This window comes from Theropithecus gelada, chromosome 2 (assembly GCF_003255815.1).
Source record: "Theropithecus gelada isolate Dixy chromosome 2, Tgel_1.0, whole genome shotgun sequence".
Taxonomy (NCBI): Eukaryota; Metazoa; Chordata; class Mammalia; order Primates; family Cercopithecidae; genus Theropithecus; species Theropithecus gelada.
This window is the reverse complement of record NC_037669.1, coordinates 75,424,150-75,450,167: the sequence shown is the minus strand read 5'-3', so window position 1 is coordinate 75,450,167 and position 26,018 is coordinate 75,424,150. Positions and strand designations below refer to the sequence as shown.

The window sequence follows — 26,018 nt, the reverse complement described above, 5'->3', positions numbered from 1 at the left end:
AAGAAGAGATATAAATCATATACACCTCCAAAGAAGGGTAGGATTTGAGTATGTGAAGATGAGTGAGAAGACCAAGTAAATTCAAAGGCACAAAGGCAATGAAGACTAGGATTGAGAGTGGGGTGCAGAGAAAGCAGTGTAAATAGTCTGACTGCACTGTAAATAGTCTCAAATGCCAAATGGAGTTAGCGATCGAGGAGAAAGACTGGAGAAGAAGCCCAGTGTAATATTTCTTAGACATCAGTCCTAAGGAGAGAGGGGGAGAAAAGTGAAGGGGTATAGATTTAGGGTAGAGATGTTCAGGAGAGGTGAGCGACCCATCTCAGATGAAATTCAGAAAAACTGACAAGTGACTAGGGGTGGCAGGATGGCACGGCCCACTCCAAAATCTGGTAGACTCCCAAGAGTTTCCTGGAAGACTCCTAGGCGAAGAACTAGCAATATCATGACGCCACTGCTACATATGTGGTAAGGGTAAGTCTTGGGAGGAGATAACTTCCAGAAGGAAGACAGAGGGGCAGGAGTTTTGGAGCTAGATTAATGACTGAAGATACAAAGAGCCAGAGCGCATATCCTTAAGATGTATGAGGGCCCTTTTCCCCAAAAGAGGCAGACTGCGAATTAAACGCAATATAAATGAGGTTATTACAGTACAGGTAGTCGTTTCTGAAGCCCCAGACCTCAGTTCCCAAAGAAACCACGTGCCCATTACCACCTAAAACTGCCATTGAAAATGAAGGTGCTGCGCAGTAAAATATTTATACAACTGCTGGGGCCACTCGGCTTCAGCGGGTGTGGAGGCGGGGAGAGAGGAGGAGTAAAGACTGTTTACAAACGACGTACACACGCAGTCCTATCCCTGCGGTCCTGGAATTGGGGGTTACTATCTTGGAATCTGGGGGCACTCCAGGCTCTGGGCTCAGACGGCTGACTTCTGCCTATCCGAGCCTTAACCTTTCAAAGACGGGAAGGATTCCGGAGCTCTTGCCCTAAGTCCTGGGGCAGCGATGACTCACCGCAGCACCCCCTCCCACTTCGCCAAGCTGCCGTCTCCGCCCACCCCCAAACAATCTCGACAGCGCATTTCGGGAGCCACGGCTCCGGGCGCTCTGCTGGGGGCTAAAGGGGTTTATCCCTTTCCTTGAATCCCAGCAGGCTAGAACTACCCCCTCCCAGGCTTCAGGCTTGCCATGCTCCCCACCCGATCCTTCCAATGCGAGGCAGAGAAGGAAGGATGCGCTTGGGAACTCTGAGAGCCGCGAACGACAGCGCACTGATGGAGCAGCCCAGTGTCCGGGGGTGAGTATCCAAGGCCCCACTTAGAAAAGGGAGGGAGGGGCTGTGGGTGCTTCGGGAAGAGTAAAGGCATCACCGGGCACACTGCCTACGACCCCATTGCGCGTACAGCGCCATGCGCTGGGAGAGACTGACCCGGGTAAGTTTCTGCGTCACACGCGCGTGGCAGAAACGCACGTCGCTTAGGAAAGTCAAGGACCACCCTTGTTCGGGCCAGAACCGTACAGCAGCGACTCCTCAAATGTCGAGAAGTCGGGGGCAGATGCCTTGTAAGATCCACTGGAGGGCACGTGCAGGGGTCGGCAGAGAGTCGGGGAACCAACGTGGATTCCCTGCTAAATGCGTATTTGGAAGCGCAAGAAGGCGGTCTCCCCGCCCTGCCTCAGTCCCTAGGGAAACGTGCGCCGCAGGCTCCCTCTCTCCACTCCCTGGAACCCCTAAGTAGTAGAAACCCCAGAGGAACCGAAATCACGTCCGGACAGCCTCTCCAGGCTGTCTCCCACTATCCTGTTTCTCCCGGCCACCCCACCAGTAGGGTGCAGAGTTGGACTGCGCTGCACCCCCACTCTCGGTTCCACCCCAGTTCAAAGCGTCCGGGGTAGGCTCCGCCTTCTCCTCCGCCCCCAGAGCCCTCGGCCCACCCTTCCGTTCTTGGGACGGGACCTGCTCCCTGTCAATCCAGTTCAGCCTCAGGGTTCCTGGCGCGTGAATAAAGGCCCTGAGAGAAAGCGGGGACTCTAGATTACGTACCGCCCTCCACAACACACACGCAAGGAACTCCCAGTGCCTTGGGCAGCGGATCCTCAGCCCCACATCCCCGATGCAAGGCGCACCAATGAGGAGTCTGGTCCGCCCTGCGCTCAGCTGCTCGGCTCCCGGGTGGCCAAGTTTGCTGCAGGGAACCGCAACTCCAGCAACCTTCTCCGAGTTTGGAAACTGACTTCCAGGCCGCCTCGCAGCGTTGGGCAATGCGCCGCTGAACCGAGTCCAAACTCCAGAAAGCTCTGAAACATCCAGAAGCCCCTGGGGGCGGGTGTGTGCGCTCCACGCCAGTGTACGCGCACGCACAGAGCTAGCTACCCAAACCCTACGAGTTTCTAGCTGATATTTAACGCCGGAGAGGAGGGGAGCCTCGCCACAGTGAGGGTCTCTAGGCTTAGAGGGCAATTAAATCTTCCAGAGGCGGGCGAGGAGGCGGAAGGGGAGAGGAGGTGGCGCGCGCCCACTTACCATTCCCGAGCAGAGGCTGATGACGGCCGTGTGCTCGGACTTGGTATTGACATAGCCTTTGTAGAAACAGTGCTTGAGTTCCGCTTCCTCTTCGGAATAAAACTTGGTCTGGTTCACCCCGGGCGTCCCGAGGAGGGTGACAGTGAACAGTGGAGCGATAAATCCGGCATTGGCGGTGAGATTAAATAGAAACTGCTGGCCGAAGGCGGAGAGGCGGTAATGCGCCTGGGAGGAGGTAGAGGAGGAAGAGGAGGAGGCGAAGGCAGGCCAGGGGTCAGTGGCAGAGTTAATGCTCCGTCGCCTTCTTTTGAAGTGGACGTTCGTGGGAAAGGGTTCTCCGAGAGCGTTCACTCGGATGGGAGACACGATTTCGTATTCACTCAGGGTCTCTAATAATTTCACTGCGGAGAGAAGCAGAGGTATATGAACCAATAATTCATTTTTCCTCAAGCTTTAATTTAAAACGAAGGTGGGGACTTTGTTCTGACTTTATTTTCCAGCCCATTCGAGCCAATCCCTTCACCCTTAATCAGCGGACAAATATTTGCTAAGCACCTACTATGTGCCAGTAACAGGACCTGTGCTAGGTGCTAAGGATACACTATTCCGAGCCAGACAATTAACAAGTCAAAATATATATGATTTAAGATATTGATAAATAACCTGAATAAAATAAAACATGACGCTATCTGGTGCCCCCAATTACTAAATTACTTTAGTTTGCAGCGTGGGAGTGGGGATGGGGGATATATCCGGCTAACAGCAAGGTGGGGGGGGGTTGCCTAAATTCGTTTCCACAGTGTCCCTCCCTAGCAATTGATTGGGGATGACCCAAAGAAGGGAGAGGCTGCAAAGCGGGAGATAATTCTTTCTAGGAAAAGGAGAGAGGCCTCCGCTGTGGGGTGCCCCTGCCCGGGAGCGAGGACCGGGAGGCGGCGTCGGGGCCGGCGGGGTCCCGGGGGCCGGAGCCTGGTTACCTTGCCTCGGGTGCAGCCTGTCCTTGCGCACGGCCGCCGCGGCGTCTGGGATCCCCATCTCGGCCAGGTCCCGCACCAGGAGCGTTAGCAGTGTGGCCCAGGATACAAACTGCATGGTGCTTCCCACCCCTCCCTCCGCTGCCCCCACCCCCCTCCCTCCTGCCCTCCTTGGCTGCGGCGGCGACGCGAGGCAGCGGCCGTGGAGAGCGCGCGGAGCCCGGCGCCCGCCGCCAACTTTTGACTTTAGGAGTCGCTGAGGTCTCGCTGCGAGGGTCCCGTCTGCGCTCGGCTGAGCAACGCCGCCGCCTGCCGAGAGCTGAGCCGCTCGGGCCGCAGGAGGAGCCGGAGGAGCAGGAGGAGGAGGAGGACTGGGGCTCGGCTGCTTGGCCGCATAATGCCCAGCGAGCGGGCAGGAGAAGGCGAGGAACTTGCGCTCCGAGGCGCGCCGGGCGCCCTGTGCTGGCCGGGATAGCTGAGCGGCTTCTTGAATGGGGGGCTGGGGGGGCGGGGGCGGGGGGGCCGCGGGTCCACAGCCTCTCAAATGCCCCCGGTGCACGCCTCCAAGAGGAGGAGAGGGGAGGAGAAAGCGAGACGAACGGGGACCGCCTCCTTCCAGACCATGTCCCCTCCTCGGCCGGCCCGTGCGGGACTCTCAGCCGGAGGCCCTGCCGGCTGCAAGAGGCGGAGGCCAGAGGCGTCACCAGCGCCGGGGCAGCTGGTCGTGGTCCTCGCCACCTCGCTGAAGTGGGGTTTTCTGAGATTCCCTGCCCCGGGGAGGGAAAGCAGGGAAAGTTCTCTCCCTTTCCTGGCGCGCGTGCAGCCACTTCCCCTCTCGTCTTTTTCCTCTCCTCTCCTCTCTCTCCTCCCTACCGAGTCTCTTTTTTCTCCTCCCCCTTGTCTCCCTGTTGCTGTGCCTCTCAGACTCTGTCCCCTCTCCTCATTTTTCCCTGTGATGTCCGTCTTCTCCCCGCCCCACCGTGTCCCTCTCTGTTTCTCACATTTCTCCTTTTCCTTTCCTTTCTCTCCCGTCCCTATCTCTTGCCACCAGTCCCCTTCTTTTGGTTTCTTACAAGTGAAAGTGGCCCAGCGCAGGAGCTCCTTCCCTTCCTATAGTTTTTCACTCGGGAGGAGATTTGGCACCTGAGCTCCGCTCTGGATTTAATCGCCCCAAGTCAAGAGTTTTAGAAATGGGGTTATTAATCCTGCAGCTCGGAGTGAGTTTCGAATACGTGGTCTCTTGAAAATTTCGCAAAATGTTTAAGCTGTGCTTTCCACCAACCTCTGTCACCATTCGTGGAGGGTCCATAGCATTCTCTAGGTCCCCGGCCCAAAAAAAGGTTAAGAAGGCGTTTTGGCAACGAGAAGGGGCGGGGACTCTGGCGCTGCTTACTACCCGGGGGTTTAGAGATGGGAGGGGAAGGGGGGATGGAGTGTAAAGTTGTAGATCCCTGTGGGAAGCACCAGTCCCTGGAGGGATTTCTCAATCGCTTCCGCTTGCTTTCAGCCTGAGAGATGCTTGGAAAGACTGAAAGCAGACGCTTCAAGCTACACCTTCGTGTGTGTGTGTGTGTGTGTGTGTGTGTGTGTGTGTGTGTATGTGTGAGAATTGTTCAATCCTAGGTGGTTCAGTGGCGTTTTTTCTTTAACCAGCCCTCAGGAAGATAGAAAGTGTTAATTTCAAGATAAAAGACATGACAATATCGGTAAAAACATATAAATATATGACTAATAAATATATATTTGCCCAAGTATCCTATAACCGGGGTTGAGGTTCTGTTGCGTGGTAGGTTAGCACTCAGGACTAGAAATACCAAAGATAGCCAACACTAGGAACCAAATCACAATATGCTAGCAATGTCAACTGTTCTTGAGATAGTAATACAAATATTTCTTCCGGTGAAGGGTAAAAATGACTTGGCAAGACGAATTTGCTAAATAATTGTTAACCCAAATTGATGATGTTACCATTGTATTATTACTAGAATTTCATAATGGGTATGTAAAATGTAAGAATGGAAAAATAACACCTGTATTGTGCACAATTAGAGATTTTTAGAGAATGGCATTTAAACCTTGAACTTCCAAATTAATTCACTAAAATACATTTCTTCTAATACACAGTATTTCTTTTTATTGTAATAAAATTCCCCACAATCACGGTGTCTGGGAGTTGCTGAGAATTTAGTAAGGAACAGAAAAATATCAAGAAATCAATCTTATTGGCTGATTCCTGTGGAAAATATTCCAGTACTTCCATTGTAAAATTACTCAAAAGTATAGCACTTTTCAGTATTTTCCATTAAATATTTTCTTTCTCTTTCAGTTCAAATCCCTCCTGGCAAACAGAAGTTAACTAACAGTATAGAAATGATGATATGTAGGGACAGAAGCCTCCTTTGTGTACTCTCTCTCCTTTGCTTTCTTTTTAGGACTTTGCTTGAAGAATGAACTTTGGCTACAGTTTTAAAAAATTGATCCACAAGAACTGATAGGCCAGGAAGATACAAAATATCTCTTGGTGACCTCCTGAGATGACCAAGAGCCTAGGTTTCTGAATTTCTCATCCTTAGTGAGGCTGCTCATCTCTTCTTCAATGTATTAGCTGGCTTCTGCATTTACATCTGCAAAAAAGTCTTAAAGAATCTTAGGAAAAGTCTTTTAAATCGTGAGACATGAAAAGGACAGTTGAGCTAACTAAACAATTCAGGCAAAAATCTTTTGTCTGAATAATTACTCTTTGTCTAAATAAGTACTCTTACTCAGTACTTACCATGAGGTAACATACAGCATTTAATTTAATTCTCAAAACAGCTCTTTTAGGAAGGCAGTGTCAGTAATCTCATTTTACCGATAAGGATACTGAGTTCTGAATAAGTGAAATAATTTGAACCCCTCAATCCAGTAACTGAGAAACAAGATTAAAACTCCGCTTCAGTCGTTCAATCCAAGTTCATAACTATTATCATATGTCATGAATAACTGATTAATCAGAAGCATTGCTAGATTTTTGGAGGGTTGCTTTGTGGGAAAATGACTGAAATCATTCAGAGAATTGCTTCAAGCTTTTATTCTATGTATAACTTTTCTTTAGCGCTCTCTTTTTCTTCTAATGCTAAGTATTTAATGATAATCATGTCAGCTATTTCACTGATATTTCACAACTTTTTCCTCAGCAGTTAGAAGAGATCTGGCACATAGTAGGTATTCAAGAAATATTTACTAAGACTAGGCATAGTGGCTCATGCCTATAATCCTAGCGCTTTGGAAGGCTGAGGTGGGAGGAGTGCATGAGGTCAGATCAGCGGTTCAAGACCAGCCTTGGCAACATAGCAACCCGTTGTCTCTACAAAAAAAGAGAAAAGAAATAATAAAATAAAATAAAATAAATTGGTCCCTCATAAAAATTTGCTCTGAAAGAAGCAAACCTTTTCAAGGTCACCTGGAGTTAATGGAGGGACAGTTTTTAGGCCATTTTGTTTTGGGACTTTACTGGAATTGAATGGTATTGTAGGTTAAGTGGAAGTCTTCATTGGCTGATTCTTCATGAAAATTAGATCCCAGAGGAGTGATGATTGATATTAGTCACTAGGGAGAGATAATCTGGCCAATGGAAATGAAAGTGATGACATCACCAATGACTCTGTTTGCCTAATGCCACTGGAAACGGCAGGAAGGAGACTTGAAGCAAAGCCATCAATTTCCACAGAAAGGGGAAACCCACACCCAAATGGTAGGGGGGGCCCAGGAGCCAGAATTCAAGTGAATAGTTTCCTGAGTGGTCAGCAGCGTCAGGTGATTTGGGGAACAGATAAGCCCCTAGTACTTGGTAGCACTGCATTCTGGTGAGTGAATCACCAACCTGGGACCTGGTGGTGGCTCAGCTCTGTGACCTTGGGCCTAAAGAATCTTAGGGAGATGTGTTTTACGTCACAAGAAATGAAAAGGACAATTGTGCTAACTAAATAATTTGGGTTCCAATCTTTTGTCTGAATAATAATAATGAGAATCTTTTCTTGACTACTTACTATGTACCAGGCCATGTGTACTATGTCCTCTCTGATCCAATTTCCTATTTGCAGACTGTGGTGGGTAGAAACTGTGTTGTCTTTCCTTGCCCTGTGAGCGAATGACCTTAGTGTATTTTTTAAAAGTCTTCTAACTACTGACTTCAAGCAACAGGTAGTGTAGAGAAAGTAGTTTGTGTCATTATTGATAATAACAGTAGATTCCCTTCATTGAGTTCTTTGTGCTAACTTTTTAATCCTCATAGCTATCCTGCCTTCTGGGTTTTACCCTCCTCATTTATGATGAAAATAAGACCCAGCAAAATTAAGTGACTTTGCCTGGCATTACAGAGTCAGAATGTGCAGTTGGGATTTACACTGGGGTCCAGTTACCTCCAAAGCTTGTGATCGCCATTAATCAGAGCAGTCTAGTAACATAAAGATTTTCACCTAATTGATCTTGATCATTCAGCATTTATATTTGGCCTGATGAATACCATCTGTAAGAATATCATTTTTTCTTCTAATGCTAAATCTAAAGTTCTAACTAGCTTTTCTTGACCCTACTCTGAAAGTCATAGTTCCATTTTGGAGGTGGCTCTGTATAGCTCATGACCAGCTTATAGCAGTTCTACGAAGGTGATCCCATCTTCAGCCTGTTCACTCACCAGGAGCTCTTTGTTTACTTGTCATCCTGGAAGACCATACTCACATTATTGCTGAGGCTTTAAAGCCCCATATGAATCCCACTAATCTTTCCTTTGACTGTATTCTTAGGGCTTCAAATCCTTTTTCTCCTCCCTCTACTATCCTTGAAATGAGAGCTTCACACCTGGGGTTCAACATCATAACTACAAATGGAATTCAGAAGTGCTAGACTTCTAGCTTTGATCCAAACTACTTCTAACCTGCAGCCAAATTAGCAACACAATGTGTGCAAGCACAATTTTATTATTCTCTAAAAGTGCATATTTGATGTCGACAATTGTTAAATATATGACATCTTTAACTAGCAGGGTATCTGATAACCCTAGGAGTATTTTGAGTCGTGCCAGAGCACTTTATGCTCCCTGAGTCCAGAATTTTCCCTGTCCTAGTTTGGTTCACACATGTTGTTGTGTTTTGGTGTCCTTTGTTAGTCTTTAAGGTACACAAGGGCAAAGGACAAATCTATTTCCTCCATGGTTACATAGTAGGCACTTCACAAATATGCCTTAAATGAGTGAGCTTACTATTGCCACTAATTTGGTTCTGGTTTCAGAGCCAGGTTTTTGTTTTTACACATGCACACACACCCCCCTCCCCCCGGAATGATTGAAGTAATTTCTGTTTCTTACTGTATTATTATTACTCTTGGGAGGCAAGTCCTGCTTTAATCAGAATCATCATGATTCGTTTTTTCTGGAACGAGACATTTCCAGAGCTAGGCTTTCCCCAGTGGGTACTTCAGGATCATGAGTAACAAGGCACAGGGCCTCCCTTAATTGCTCAGCACAGTAAGTAAGAGTTACGCCTATGCTGTGGGCAGTTTCGGTATCCTTTGCATGTCCTAAAGAGGAGGTAATAATGGTTTCCTGCCTCATAGGGATGTTATGAAAATGACTTGATCAATGAAAGTGTTAGCTTAGTGCCTGACATAGAGGAAGTAAGCATGTCCAAATCAGCGAGCTTACTTGCACCCACCCACTAGTCAAGGAAGAGTGGTTCCTGATTCCTGACCCAGAGAGCCACTAGCAGGCTAGCTTTTCGTTCTCAGTTAACCTCCCCCTCACCCCACTCCATAACCAATTTATGGGCCTTTCTCCCCTAGAAAAGAAACAAAACAAAACAAAACAGCCATTTGTGTGCAAATGGGTATGCATTTTTTCATACTCATCTTTACTCTTAGCCCTTCATCCCTCTATGAAATTTTTAATGTTTCAAACAGATTTACTCCCTACAGTCTGCTTGGATTAGTAGTTTATATAGATTTAATTTAGCACGTTCTCAAGTACTGGGCTTTTCTTTCTGGCAGAATTTTTCAAATAGCCAAAACATAATTTTCCCTCTGAATATTAAAAAAACAACAACAACAAAAAATGATTTTCATATGACAAATAATTTTTACACATGCAAAAAAGTAATTTTCAAAAGTAAGCACTTCTGCCAGATGATGCTTAATAAGTCTGTCCTAATGGTATTTATCTTAATGCTTAACTTTCAGGAACAGTGGATAATACCATATTCAGTCCCCCTGACAACCCTATGAAACAGGTAATGTCATTAGTCCCACTTTCTGGAGGAAATGAAGGTACAGAGAAGATAAGTAGTAACTTGCCTGAGGTTGCACAGCCAGTATGTAGCTGAGTGGGAGTTCAGTGCTAGGCTGTTGGATTTCAGAACCTGCCCTCTTAAATTGCCACATGGTACTGATTCTCATATGTATTTATGTTTTATCAAGCTTAATATAGGATAAATTGTCATGCTTAGGAATGCAGTGTCAAAGAGTGGAAATTCAGACATTAGTAGAAATTCAGATATCCGGACAGTTGGGGACCAGGAGGCCAAAAGAGGGTATGGTTTAGGGAGTCATTCACAGATGTGGGATTCAGGATATCAGGCCAACTGGAGATGAGGAGAATGTCTTCCCAGCATCCCAAACCACTCATTCGCCTAACGATTAGACTGGCCCTTGGGAGCACTATTCTTCTTCGTTGGTCTCATTGCCACAACCAGTCTCACAAACTCTCATTGCCCTCAGCTCAGCCCAAGTCTTTGTACTGTTCAGACTGTGCTGTGGGCCCTGCTCTAAAAATAGCATATGGTGAAGAGGCCTGTCTTGTAGTTGCAAAAGTGGTGTAGGATTTAAATTCCCCATGATAAGCTAATTTGGGGGTCCACTACAAAGAAGATTTTCAGAAAACTTTTCAAATAATCTCAACTACTGTGACTACCGAACACAATGGCAAGGGGCTGGGAGCAGGAAATAATACCTTCATTATCCAAACTAATTTGCATACGTTTGAAATGTACAAAAATGTAGATGTGCCGCATGTGACAACTCGACCTGGTAATGAGAGTTTTGGGGCATCAAATCAATGCTAGTTATAAATGGTGTATTTGCCATGTACTGCCTTTGGATTAGTTGGCACCCATAATATAAAATAAGTTGTTTCCTGAAATGTAAACCTAGCAATCAGTGCTTTGTCAGTCCCTATCAATGTTGGCAAAATAATTGGTTTTGCAGTTTTTTCACTCAAAATAGGTCTGACAGTACACATTGGTGGCATTCACAGCAACATAACTGTAATAAACTTCAGCTACTGTTGGGCTCTTTGTAAGCAGTACAGTTACTAAAGCAAGAGTTTGGCAGTACGGTTTTCTTTTAGGCACCCTCACCATGTTGATGAGGGTGCCTAAATTCTGGTTATAGTCAGTAATACAAATTAACTCATGTAAATGTTTTTAATCAGTGTTTCTTACAGCTGATTATTCGGCTCATTAACTCTGATCATAAATCTGGACTTTGGAAAACTTAACATTTGTTCTGTGTTACCTTTTCGAACAAAATGGTGGCTGAGGTAGAGAAATGATTTGTTCTCTGACTGGTGACTTTGGTCCCTGCATTGAGGAGTGGCAGAGCTCTCAAAAAAAAGAAACCTGACAAAATTCAAGACCCTCTCCTCCACACTGATGAGGTGAAAAGGGAAAGGAACCATCTAGAGACAGTAAATAAATAAAATATTAGGCACTTGTTAAAAAAAAAAGGAGGGAAGAACCATATGTTTAGCATATAACTATGTCCAAAATGCATTATTCAGCAAGCAAATCTCATAGTGTTGTTAGTCTAATTGGGTTCTACTGTAGTAAAAATGAAATAAAACAGCTACAACAAAATCTCAGCCTGTGCTTAAAATATGATATGCAAAGAAAAAATGTCTAGAAAGGTGGATATACATTCAGCTGTCACCAGTGGTTCTCTCTGGAGTAAGAACTGTGGAGATATTTTACACTTTGTACATGTCAGTGATACCCATTTTTATACCGTTTGATTATTTTCACAACAAAAATATAGTATATTTTTAATGAGAAAAGTGATGTTTTTATTTGTAAATATACAGGTAATATATAAAAAATATATATGATAGTATCACCACCCTTAGGGAAAACTTTTCTCATAAATTATGTATAGCCCTAGCTTTTTCTGTAATATTCAACATGTGTTTTATTATTTGAAAATAACCTTACATATTTTGCATATATGAGAACAAATACAAGGAAGAGATTTATGATGGTTGAGTCAGGCTTTTGAGGGAAACTTGTGACTTAGAAATACAAGTATTGGATATATGGTAACCCTGGATTTAAGACATGAATGGAGAATAATAGCTGAATAACAGGAAAACAACATAAGCTTTCCCAGCCCTTGACTAGTAAACAAGAAAGATATTTGTTTATTCATTCAATAAATACATTATTCAAACACCTACCATCTGCTATGCACTTTGCAGATAGCAGAAGCATTCACAGCTAGTGGGGAAGAGAAGCAGAAAATAAGCTAATACATGAACAAGCATATAATTAAATATTGTTCTAAGTATTGTAAAAGGGATGAAAAGAGAGATAGCGTAGATCAGATGAACAGAGAAAACCTCTTTGAGAAGTGATAAGCAAATTGCATCCTAGAGAATAAGAAGGAGAATAAGAAGGAGCCAGGCCCTAAAAGAACAGCAGGAAAAATATTCCTGGCAGAGAACAGTAAGGCCAGGTCTGAGCTAGGAAAGAAGGTGGAGGTTTTCATAACCCAAGAAGCCATTGCACCTAGGGTTCTATGATTGAGGAGAAGATGATTTAGAATGGGGTTGGGGTATACTTCGAAATAACTAAACGAGTGGAATTGGAATGTTCCTAACACAAAGAAATGATAAATGTTTGAGGTCATAGCTATTCCAATTACCATGATTTAATCATTATAGTGTATGCTTGTCTCAAAACATCACACGTACCCCATAAATACGTACAACTGTTATGTATCCATAAAAATTAAAAATTAAAAAATGCTTTTAAATTTACAAAGTAAAGAAATGGACAAAATAATGGAATTGAGAGAGAGCCAGCGGCCAGCTGATATAGGGCCTTTAAGGTGAGGAATCTGATTTCATTTAGAATAGAAGGAGTGGCCATGGAAATATTTTAGGCAGGGGCATGGCAATATGCCCTTTTTGTTATTTTTAAAAGATCACTCTAGCTGCTATGTGGAGAACAGAGTCGAGAAGGCTATTCTGCTATCCAGATGAGAAATCGAAGTGACTTAAAGTGAGGGTGGTGTTTGTTAGTAGGGGTGGCAAGAATCGGATACATGTAAAGTATATTTTAAAGGTAGGATTAATAGGACATGATGAAGGATATTATGATGGGGATGAGAATAAGGGTATCAATAATGAGTTCCAAAATTATACTGCAGATATTGCTCTCTCCTATATACAAATAACACCCACATAAAGAATATAAAATAATAAAATTTCCATAAACAACAGCAACAAAATCACTGGGAATGGAAATGACAAGAAACCTGCATGGCCTATATGAATTATGTTTTACAACACTAATGAAGACCTCAGAGGAGATGTGACTAAATTGAAAGACACTGTATTCTTAGGATGACTGGATATCACAAAGATGCCTGTTCTTTCTAAGATAGTTTATAAAATGACTAGAAATAAAAATACCAATAATTTATTTCTGTTATTTCGTTTTGTTTGAATGAGACTAATTAATCCAAAATTTTATTTGGGAAGATAAACAAACAAAAACATCTCAAAAAACTTTGAAAATGAAGAGCAATATGGAAAATCTAGTATTAATGCCAGATGTTAATAGAGAATTTAGAGCAACAATAAATAAATAAGGTGATACTGGATTGTAAATGGACAGAAAACCCAATGGAAGAAAGTAGAAAATCCAGAAAGAGATGTAACTGTGAGAATTTAGTTTCTGATAGACATGGCTTCTCAAACTGATTGGGAAAGTCTAAGCTACCCAATATACACTGCCAGAAATAATTTGGTAGTCATCTGGTAAAACACACACTCACACAAATAATCATAAAGTTGAATCTATACTTCATACTTTAAGTACATACTTGATCCATATCAAATGGATCAATAAATAAATGTAAAAAATTTAACCAGAAACTGATTTAGAAGGAAATAGGAAGGAATAATTACCTTATATCTGTGACATAAGGAAGGCCTTCTAACTATGACTCAAAATCCACAAGCCATAAAAGAAAAAAAATAAGGAAATATTTAACTGCATTATAAAACAAACAAATTCTGCATGATAAGAAACATTATGTCTTGGCCCATTTTGTGTTGCTATAATATAATACCACAGAATGGGTAATGTATTGTGAATGGGAATTTATTGGCTTATAGTTCTGGAGGCTGGTTAAGTCCAACATTAAGGTACCAGCATCTTGAGAGGGCCTGCTTGCTGTGTCATCACATGGCAGAAGGGCAAGAGAGGGAAAGAGAGAGAAAGAGAAAGAGAAGGGAGATTAAACTGCTCCCTTTTATAATGAACCCACTCCCTTGGTAGCAGCATTAATTGATTCTCTCTGTCCTCATGACCTAATCCCCTTTCATTAGGCCCCACCTCCCAGTGCTTTTGCATTAGGAATTAGTTTCCAACCTATGCTTTTTGATGTACACATTCCAACCATAGCACATCATAATCAAAATTGAAAGTTAAATGACAAGCTGAGAAAAAAATATTTTCAGCTCATAGCACAAAGAGAGATTTTTCCTTCGATATACAATAAGAACCTGCAAGAGATACCAATTGATAGCTTACAAGAAAGGAAATACAAACAGTACAAACTTGTGAAAAGGTGCTCATAAAACTATACCAATGTGAGCTTTTCAGTAATCAGATATGCAAACTATTAAGTTTGATATACACAGTCAATTACTGAGGCTTTGGGGGATATATTACAACTCTTACACATTGTTGAGTAAGTTGATATAACTTCTAAGGAGGCAATTTGAAATTTATCAAAACTGCAAAATCATAGACCCTTTGAACCAGCAGCCTACATTTTATATATCAGGTATATTTGCATGTGTGGAAAATGGCATTCACAAGCTTCTTTACTGCAGTATCATTTATAATGTCAAAAACAATGAAAACCTAAACTATAGCAGACTGATTTAACAAATCAAGATATATGCAGACAATGAAATATAATGCATCTGCAAAAAGAATGTGTATATATATATAAACTGGAGAAAAATAGTATTTCATAATTTTATTTGTGTATATATTCTAAAGAAATGCTGAAAGAATGTGTAAGAAACTAAGGACAGTGGTTACTGTGTGAGGATGATGGGGAATTGGGAAGATGGGGTATGCATTAATTTGCTACAGTTGTACATTATGGATTAGTCAGGTTTCTCCAAAGAAACAGAGCCAACAGAGTATATGTGTGTACACACACATATATATATGCATATATGTATGTGTGTGTATGTGGGTATATGTACATATGATTTATTGTAAGCAATTGACTCACATGATTATGAAGGATGGAAAGTCCCTAAACCTGCTGGGTGAATTGGCAAGCTAGAGATCAGGAGAGCTGATTGTATAGCACCATTTTTGATCCAAAGGCCTGAGATCCAGGAGAGCTAAAGATGTAGTTCCCATCTGAAGGCTGGCAGGCTGGAGACCCAGGAAGAAATGATGTTTCAGTTGAGTCCCAAAGTAAGAAAAAGCCAATATTTCAGTTTGAAAGCTGTTAGGTGGGAATAATTCTCTTACTTGCAGAAGGCTTAGCCTTTTTGTTCTATTCAGGCCTCATTAGGTGAGGCCCATCCGCATTAAGGAGTGCAATCTGATTTATTCAATCTACTTATTTAAATGTTAATTTCATCCAAAAATAATTTTACAGAAACACCCATGACAATGTTTGAGCAAATATCTGGGCACCTTATGGCCCAGTCAAGTTGACACATTAAAATTAACCATCACAGGCTACCATAACAAAATAGCACTGACTAAGCGCTTAAGCAACAGAAATTTATTTTCTCACAGTTCTGGAAGCCAAATTTACTATCAAAGTACTGGCAGAGTTGATTTCTTTTGAGGCCTCTCTCTTTGGCTTGCAGACCGCCACCTTTTTAGGTGCCCTCACATGGCCTTTCCTCTCTAGCTCTTCATCTTCTTATAAGGACACTAATGTTGGATTTAGGCCCCACTCTTATGATCTAATTTAATCTCATTACCTCTTTAAAGGCCCTATCTCCACATGCAGTCATGTTGGGAGTTAGGGGGTTAGAATTTATTCCAACATATGAATTCTGTGGGAAACACAATTCAGTCCATAGCAGGGGATAAGGGTAGGAGGGAGACTGTCATTGTTCACCTCTTTGTAGGTGAACCTATGCATTACCTATTTTAAATGCATTACCTATTTTAAAATATCTTAAAAATGAACTCCAAGTTTCTGCTTCCAGCAACTTGGAGGATGGTGCCATTCACTGGGTTGGAGAAGACTGAGGAAAAAAAAACCCTGATAAGGTGGGAATAGGGTGGAGATACTGGGGAGACACTGCTGTAGAATGTCAGTGAGGCAGTTGGTGTCCAGGAGAGGGGTGAGGGTGGAGGTGAGAAAAAAGGAGTTTTCTGCATGGCTACAAAGTCAGGGGGAATGCATCAGATCACTCTAGGCAGTGGTTCTCAAACTTTATTTGGCATGCATCAGAATTATCTGAAGGGCTTGTCATAACATAGGTTGTACAGCCCCATCCTCCAGAATATCTGATTCAGTTAGTCTGGAGTAGGGCCCAAGAGTGTGCAATTCTAACAATTCCCAGGGGATACGGATAATGCTGACTGGGGGCCCCACTAGGAGAACCAGCAGCCTAGGGCAATGATTCTCCATTCTAGCCTCACATTTATATGACATGGAGAGTCTTAAGGAAAAAAAAAATGTGATTATATGGGACCTACTCCACTGCAGACCAGCTAAGTAAGAACCTCTGGAGAGCGGACCTGGGCACTAGTAATATACAGAAGCTCTCCCATTAATTCTGATATGCAGCTTGAGCTGAGAGCTTCAGACCTGGGAAAAGATGCTAGAGAAATGAGAGAAGGCCAAGAACAAAGGCTTTAGGATGTCTGCCTTCTAAATGACTAGTAGGCAAAAAGGAACCAACCAAGAGATTGAGAAGTGGAGAGATATTGGGACACCCGGGACCTATACTCTGGTGTCATGGAAGGCAGTCATTAACTCCCACCCATATACACTGGGTTCTGGTGACACAGATACAAATAAGACCTACGCAGCCTTCAGGAGCTTCCTTAGTGTTAAGGGCCAAGATGCTCTTATAAAGAAGTGATGGCATAATCAGTCTTGATGTGTGTCCTAGAGGGATACTTTCTCATATGCTGAAGGATGTTCATAGCAGCATTGCTTGTAAGAGTGAAAATCTGGAGACTACTTGTCCTCAGTCAAAGAATGGCTACATTTTATGAAATGGTATGTTCATATAGTGGAACACTATACGGCAGTTCAAAAGAGTGAACCAGGTAGACATCAGCTTCCAAGATCTCAAAAAATAGTGTCAAAGGGAAAAAAACCAAGTTGCGCTATGATGTATGTATCGTTTATAGGAAAAACAACTTACACATACATGTGTTTGTATATAAAGATATAAAAAAGGTCTAGAAGGATTTACTCCAAGTTCTTATCTGGTGAATGGAAGAGGGGACAAGTTTGTGGAGGATAGGTACAAGCACTTTAGATTTTTTGGTAATGCTCTTAAAATTGTTAAGCCTTTAGGATTCATGCACATGTTGAACTACCTCAATGTTGTACTAATTTAAACTTTTAAACATTGCTTACAAATGTCAATAATACCTATCAACTCTAAAGTTAATGTATGTAGACACTAGAATTTTTGACTTTGTGTGGGGTTCTGAAATAATGCTATCTATATCCTCTTCTGATTTCTGGGTCAATTCAAAATCGTCACTGACCAGATGGAATGTATCTCCCAATCCTTTTCCTAAACTGAAATAGGACAAAACCTATAATTTAAAGAAAGAAGAAAAAAATGAAAACATTGCTTAGCCATTACTCTTCTGTGAATTTGTCTGCAAAAAAAAGTGTGTTTAAAATAGCATTTCAATGATACAGATATCATCCTTTCCCCAGAGTCTTGACTAGCAGACATATTAGTTATTTAGTCAGGGGGCTGCACTGAATACAGCTCTGAAAATGTAACCAAGATTTATATGTTGCAGGCCTCTGCCTTTAAACAGCAGGTAAATGATGCTGGAAGATTCTGTAAGTAAGGATAAAGAAATTCACTGAAGCTCGTTTTAGTCTGAACATACTTTTGACTTTTTAGAAAGATGAATACCTTTGAGCTATCTGTATTGAGAAACCTCAGTTGTCTCCCTGGAAAGCAATGCCTTTTAAATTCTCAAATATTCATTTTCAGAGTGGGAAGACAATCTCCCCATGTGTAAGTTGTAGATGAGCAAGGACCTTATCTGTATCATTGGCATTGTGTCTCCAGTGGCTAGCACAGCACCTGGCAAATAGGTAAATATCAGTAAATATTTGTGGAATGAATGCAGTCATACAACAGAAAGAGAAAAATGAAATCATGAATGAATTCTGTATAATGTTGAGCAAAATAAATCAAACAGAAAAATACATACTACATTTTCCCTTTATGTAATGTTATAAAACAGACAGAATTAATTGATAGTGATAGAAAATGGTTACTTTTAGGGAGTAGTGTTTGGGAGGGAATAATGGAGGCTAATGGGATGTTGGTCATGTTCTGTTACTTAATTGGAGTTTTGGTTGCATGTATGTGTTCACTTTGTGAAAAATCATTAAGCTATACAATTGTGATTTGTGCACTTTGCATGTTGTTTTAAAGATTTATTTAGCATAAATCAACTTTTCCCAGAAAAAAAATCACTGTCAGATAAAGGCAAGTAACTGAGGTTTTGAAATTTTGATCCTTTATGTTGTGGATGATCCTATCTTTGGAAAATTATTTTCCATCTCTAAACATATTTTCATTTCACATTTCTGAAGATATAGTGTGTAAACTCACCTCCAGGGCTTAAAGGCTTAGCTCTCTCTGTTCTGAGGCCTTTGCTCTTTCTTATCAGAATTCAGCTAATGGTAAAACAGCTCTTGTAGGATTGGAGGCAGCTCTGCTATTTGGTTTTTAGCACCCATCCTTTTTCTTGTCCCTAATCTTTTGAAATTTCCAAACACTTAAACAGACAAGAGAGAATAGTGAGAGAAAACCAGAAACTGGGCAATTTAGGAAAAATATGTGACATTTCCCACCATTTAATACTACCAGCCTCACTAAATTTTCTAATGTTTTCTGTCTCCTTTCTCTCCCTCATTCCCTTTTGGATAAAATGAACAAAAACATTTAAAAAATCCTTGAACCTAGTAACTCAGAAATTCAACATAGACACGTGCGCATGTACACAGGCGTGCATGCGCGCACACACACACACACACATTTGTCCATGTACAAAGTGATATATTTACAAGGTAATTCACAGCTACAGTGTATGAATGGCAATAGGTTAAAGGCAACCTAAATGCCTTAACCAGTGAAAAGGGGACTGGTTAAGTATATGACATTTACCAATAGAAAAGTGTGCATCTATAAAAAACAATGAAGAAGCTGTCTGCGTTCAAGATATGTAGATAAGTGGAATATATCTTAGATAAGTGGAAAATATCAGGTTCAGAGCAGTATGTTTAGACTACTGTACTTATGAATGCATAAATTATACAAGGAACTGAGTATTTGTTTGTCCCCAGAGGGGGATGGTATACATGGGCAGGAGAGACTTTCTCCCGTATACCCAGTGGTTCCTTTGATATTTGAACCATATTATGTATTGTCACATCAAAAATAAAATTTTAAGTGTATATAAAATAATACTTTGGCAAGAAACCCCCAATTTTGCCAAGGATGTGGAATGATGGTATAAACTCACAAAGTACTATTGGAAGGGTAAATTCAGACAACACAACAAGAAGGTAGTTTGTCAAAGCATGTCAAAAGCTTCCAAAGTTTCCTTTTGAATACATATTTCTGGTCCTAAGAATTTATTTTTAAGAATGTAACCTTGCGGCCAGGCACGGTGGCTCATGCCTGTAATCGCAGCACGTTGGGAGGCCCATGCGGGTGGATCACGAGGTCAGGAGATCGAGACCATCCTGGCTCACAGGGTGAAATCCCATCTCTACTAAAAATACAAAAAATTAGCTGGGCGTGGTGGCGGGTGCCTGTAGTCCCAGCTATTCGGGAGGCTGAGGCAGGAGAATGGCCTGAACCCGGGAGGCGGAGCTTGCAGTGAGCTGAGGTCACACCACTGCACTCCAGCCTGGGCAACAGAGCGAGACTCCGTCTCAAAAAAAAAAAAAAAAAAAAAAAAAAAAAAAAAAAAAAAAAAAAAAAGAATGTAACCTTACAGTGAATGTATGGCTATAATGGAGCACACTGAAGGCCTGGACTGCAGAAATATTGGGAAAAACTACAAATATAAGGCTGAAGCGGGCGGATCACGAGGTCAAGAGATCGAGACCATCCTGGCCGGCATGGTGAAACGCCGTCTCTACTAAAAATACAAAAATTGCTGGTTGTGGTGGTGCGTGCCTGTAGTCCCAGCTACTCAGGAGGCTGAGGCAGGAGAATCGCTTGAACCTGGGAGGTGGAGGTTGCAGTGAGCCGATATTGTGCCACTGAACTCCAGCCTGGCGACAGAGTAAGACTCCGTCTCAAAAACAAACAAACAAACAAACAAACAAACAAATACACAAAAAACTAGACATATAAAATAGAAGTTCCACAATGAGAACACATTGACACAGGGAGGGGAACAACACACACTGGAGCCTGTTGGGGGTCGGTGGTGGGAGGGAGAGTGTCAGGAAAAATAGGTAATGTGTGTGGGGCTTAATGCCTAGGTGATGGGTTGATAGGTGCAGCAAACCACCATGGCACATGTTTACCTATCTAACAAACCTGCATATCCTGCACATGTATCCTGGAACTTAAAATGAAAATTAAATTAAATTTAAAAATTAAAAATTAAAAAACTAAAGTAGAGGTTCTGCATAAATTATGGTACAGCTATATATTAAAAAAGCAATTTTGGTATCTTTAATGACAGAGGAAATTGTTCATAATATTAAGTGAAAAGTATACAGCATGTACATCCTAATGTTTGTTGCCAAAAATGCATCTATATAACTGTTTGTGTAGGTATGCTCACCCGTGTATAAAACCGAAATTTACACTTTTATTCTAGGTAATAGAATAATGGATTTTGTATTTTAATTTTCATTCTTATATGGATTTCCAAAAGGAATTATACTAGGCTTATGTTTTATGCTAGAAATTTTATAATAAAAGAGTTAGGCCAGGAGTGGTGGCTCACATCTGTAATCCCAGCACTTTGGAAGGCCAAGGTAGGTGGATCACCTGAGGTCAGGAGTTTGAGACCAGCCTGGCCAACATGGTGAAACCCTGTTTCTATTAAAAATACAAAAATTAGCCAGGCATGGTGGTGTGTGCCTGTAGTCCCAGATACTCGGGAGGCTGAGGCAGGAGAATTGCTTGAACCCAGGTGGTAGAGGTTGTATTGAGCCAACATTGTGCCATTGCACTCCAGCCTGGGCAACAGAGTGAGACTCTGTCTCAAAAAAAAAAAAAAAAAAGAATTAATGAGGATGTTTTCTAAAGGTACTACAAGTAAATCCCACCATCATAAGTGTGGTGCTGAAAATTCAGCTGCATAAAAAGCAGCGCTGCATTAAACTGAGGTTGATGAAACGACAGAATTGAGACTTCTGAGATGGACAAGAGCCAGTTGTCAATCACTTTATATCCAAAGTGGTATTGTCAAGGGATGCGTTATCATGGGCACTGTCTCCATATGGAACGTGTTGACACTTTTTGAGAATTGTTACTTTCAGACTGAACCATTTTTATTCTTTTAAGGAAGCATGTAAATATTTACCTCAAATCAAAAACAATACACATAATACATATATAACACACACATATATAAATGGTGATATAATGCTTTTAAAAACTACTTCTAATCAAATTACTCCCACAAAATACCCCCAAAAATCATATTATTTTTTCTTTTTTATTACTTTTTTATCAAGATGAGATTCCCTTAGCATAAAATTAACCAGTTTTAGGTGAACCATTTTTAAGTGAATCATTAGCATTTAGCAGATTCACAACGTTATATAACCACCACCTCTACTTAGTTCCAAAACACCTTAATTCTCCCAAAAGGAAACCCTGCACACATTAAGCAGTTGCTTCCCATTTCTCTCTTTCCCCAGCCCCTGGCAAACACCAATCTGCATTCTGCCTCTATGGACTTACCTATTCTGGACATTCCATAGACATGGGATCATACAATATGTGGCCTTTTGTGTCTAGCTTCTTTCACATACCATGCTTTCAAGGTTGATTTATACTGTAGCATGTACCAGTATTTTATTCCTTTTGATGGCTGAATAATATTCCATTGTGTGTTATGTCACAATTTGTTTATCCATTCTTTCCAGGTGGACACTTGGGCTATTATTTTTGGCTATTGTGAATAGTGCTGCAATGAACATTTGTGTACACATATCTGTTTTGACTCCCTGATTTCAGTTCTTTTGTGTATGTGTCGAGGAGTGGAATTACTGGGTGACATGGTAATTGTAAGTTTAACTGTTTAAGGAACTACCAAACTGGTTTCCACATGGCTGATATATATTTTAAATTCCCACCAGAAATGTTCAAGGGTTCCAGTATCTCTACATTCTCTCCAACACTTCTTATTTTCCATTTTCAAAAAAATAGCAATCCTAGTGGGTATGAAAAGGTACCTCACTTTGGTTTTGATATGCATTTTTCTAAAGGACCAATGACATTGAGTCTAATGGCTTATTGGCCATTTGTATATCTTTAGAGAAAGGGATATTCAAGTTTTTTCCTCATTTTTTAAATGGGTTGTCTTTTTGTTGTTGAGTTGTAGGAATTCTTTTTATATTCTGGATATTAGACCCTTATCAGCTATATGATTTGCAAATACTTTCTCTCATCTCCAGGGAGAAAAAGGTTCTATAGGTTGTCTTCAGTTTCTTGGAAATGTCCTTTGATGTACTTGTTACTCATATTTATATAGAGAAATATTCTTATTTTCTGTTCTAATTTCAGCTAAAATTGTATCTTGGACACATTTTTGTGTTTCTACATGTTATTATTATTTTAATGGCTGCATACCATTCTGTCATATTCCTAGTCATTCCTGGATTGTTGGCAAATTATTTAAGATTAATTTGGTAAAAAATCAATTAAATTTAAGGAATAATTTAACTACCAGGCATTAGGAAGAATAGGAACGAAGTGGCTTTAAGGATTGCACGAGTTTGTAGGCTGCTTGAAACACTGCAGTAAACTTGCCCCCTCACTTCTGGTTTCTTCATCTCTCATTTCAAGCTCTTATACAACAGTATCTTACTGGCTCATCATGGATTGGTGTGTACCCCTGTAGGGCCACAGTACTGCACAGCCCAGATCCCCACTTCAAGATTGAGGTGCTCATTCTCCCATGGTCCAGCAAGCTGTTCTTAGAAGTGGAAGTGATGGCTTATGGTCTACTGTAAAATACAGAGACTTTACAATTGTGCTCTCCCAGGTAACACTGCAATGAACAGCTTCTCCTTTTGTGTTATTTCATTTGGATAAATCCCTAAGAGTTACATTATAATAACTCCTAAGCATTTGTATGCTGCTGTCTAGAGGATTTTGCCAATTAACAAAGTTACCAGCAATGAGCAAATGCCACTCAGAATTTTCAATATACCTGTAACTAAAAAGGAGACAGAAAGAGGTAATGCCATTGTGCCGGGAAATCTGCCTGGTAATTTAAATAAATCCTATGTTGTCCACTAATATGCACTTTCTTCTTCATCTCTAGTAATAATTATACTTTAAAAATGTATAATATTATTTGAGTCATTGCTGCTGAGAAAGAAAACTGTATTTCTTAACTTCTTCCATAGCTAGATATGGTTACATATTAGACATGTGATTACATTCTGTCCGGTAAAATGGGAACCATCAATATGGAAAATGCTTCATGCCTTTAAAAGAAGGGAGCATGCTTTTCACTTTGCCTTTCCTGTTTCTGTTGGTTGGAATGAGAGCATGGTGGGAAAACATCTTGTACAATTAAAGATGAGAACAACCGAGGGTGGATGGCAGAACAGAAGATAGAAGGAGCCTGGGTCCATGACAGTATGGAACCACCACACCAGCCCCAGACTTCTGTGCCTTATTCATTATATGGGAGAGAAAAAGAAAATCTTTCTTATTTAAACCATCAGTATTATGGATCTCTGTGACAGCAGCTGGACCTGTTCCTAACTCATACACAGTATTTGTCTTCTTATTCCGTCCTTTAGTGCTAGTTATTTTAGCAATTAAGAAATTGGAGGATTGCATATATTAAGGAATTCACTCCAGAGCTTCACACAACAGGGAAGTCCAGATGAAATCCAGGTGTCTGATTGCAAAGTCAATGTTTTCTCACTGTTCTTTTCCAGAAGAATTTATAGTCCTTTTCTGGAATGTTTTCTAATGCCAACAAGCAATGCTCTGATTCAATGGTTACCAACTGGGTGTGCTACAATTCAGTTTAATTATGACACTGGACTTGGAGTTAGTTAGATCCAGTAAGTTAAAGGGTCAGTCCTATAAGACCATCCCCACTTCAGATGACACTTACAAGTGCCAAACCTCCCTTAGTAAGGACAGATGAGCTATGCATTGGGAGTTCCCTCAACCCCCTCCATGGGTTTGGCAATTTGCTAGAATGACTCACAGAACTCAGGAAAACAGTCTTTTTACCCTTACAGGTTTATTATAACAGCCAAGTGGAAGAGACGCACAGGACAAGGTATCGGGGAAGGGGCACAGACTTTCTCTACCCTCTTCAGATGTACCACCCTCCTAGCACCTGGTTGATGTCATCACCAACCTGGAAGCTTATCAGATTTTCTTGTTCAAGAGATTTTTGTTTTTTGTTTTTTTCTTTTTCTTTTTAACCCTTCATTCTGGTCTGATGGTTTGAGAGTTTTTATAAAGCTTTATCTAAACCCTCCCTTTCCTTCCCAGAGGTCTGTAGGTGGACATGAAAGTTCTAATACTCTAATCACTTGGTCTTTGTGGTGATCAGTCCCATCCTGAGACTATCTTAAATCACCTTATTAGCATAAAATCAGGTGTGATTACCTGGGGCTCCTTAGGAATAATAAGAGACACTCCTGTTGCTCAGGAAATTCCAAGCGTTTTAGGAGCTCTGTACCAGGAATCACAGACAAAGTCCAAATATATTTTTTCTTATATCTCACCTTTGTAGGAACCTAACTTTCAAACCTCTACCTTGCTGACTATATGGTAAGATTTTTATACACATTATAAATCACAATATTCACATTGTTGAAGATGTACAAATAAGTGTCTAAAATTATATCTTTTCTAACTTTCCTGACTTAATATTTTTCTGACTTCTAAACAATATGAAAGCTATTCTTGGGTTATCAAAGCCACCCTTTTTTTTGAGGCCAGGAAAGGTTTAGAAATTCAGTGACCTTTAAGATGAATCCATAATTATGGGTAGGGTTTTACATAATCAAGATTTTTAGTTTCTAGTTTTTAGTGACAGAATCGTAACTCAAATTAGTTTAAGCAAAAATAGAAAAATGTGTTGGCTTAGCTAATTGAAAAAGGGGTATCCTGCTTCAGGCACAGTTGGATCCAGGATAGCTAATGACTCCATTAAAGAGAGGTCCCTACCCATCTCTTGGCTTTATTACCCTGGGTTGGTTTTGTTTTTAGACAGCCTTGTTCGTGGTGGAGGAAAGAATGGATACCAGTTCTCCCAGGCTCACCTTGTTAGCAGCTTCATTACTACAGCAAAAAACAAGCAAACAAACAAACAAGCAAACCAACAGTGCCTTTCTCCTGATAAATCCAGCAACATATACAAACAGTGCTCCCATTCGGCCAGGTCTGGATCTCACACCCACTTTGTCAAAGACAGGCCCAGCTATATCAAATCCATGGATTGAGCTTGGGGAGGAGTGGTTTTCCAAAAGAACAAAAGGGCGCTATAAAACAGAAAAAGGTGAGAAATGGAACAACAGATGTCCATTACAAGTTTTACAGGTGGCGCTGAAGAATGAGGAAGGAGTTCCAAGTGAAAGCAACAGCCTGAGTGGAGGCCTGGAGATATGCTGGTACAGGAAGTTCAGATGGGCAGGAATACTGGGGAAAAGAGAAAAATCAAGCTGGAAATGTGCTGTAGAAAGTGTTAAGAGTCATGGTAAGGTGTCTGTGCCCAATTTTAAAAACAATAGGGAGTTAAAGGGGTGTCCAGAAATATCATCACACATTGA

General features: G+C 41.3%; 1 protein-coding gene and 1 long non-coding RNA gene across 3 annotated transcripts in view; one reads left to right on the top strand and one right to left on the bottom strand.

Annotated features, from left to right (window-relative positions):
• The window catches only part of ADAMTS9 (ADAM metallopeptidase with thrombospondin type 1 motif 9), a 178,339-nt gene extending 174,384 nt beyond the window's left edge, over positions 1–3,955 (bottom strand). For both annotated transcript variants that reach the window (XM_025376938.1, XM_025376939.1), the window contains exons 1-2: positions 3,504–3,955; positions 2,527–2,927 (exon numbers count right to left, since the gene is read on the bottom strand). In XM_025376938.1, the coding sequence (XP_025232723.1) occupies positions 2,527–2,927; positions 3,504–3,618 (516 nt within the window). In that variant the 5' untranslated portion in view covers positions 3,619–3,955. The remainder of the gene's footprint in view (positions 1–2,526; positions 2,928–3,503) is intronic.
• LOC112619093 overlaps positions 833–26,018 on the top strand; it is a 326,539-nt gene continuing 301,353 nt past the window's right edge. Inside the window, exon 1 of the long non-coding RNA XR_003118174.1 lies at positions 833–1,299. This is a non-coding gene — a long non-coding RNA (uncharacterized LOC112619093). The remainder of the gene's footprint in view (positions 1,300–26,018) is intronic.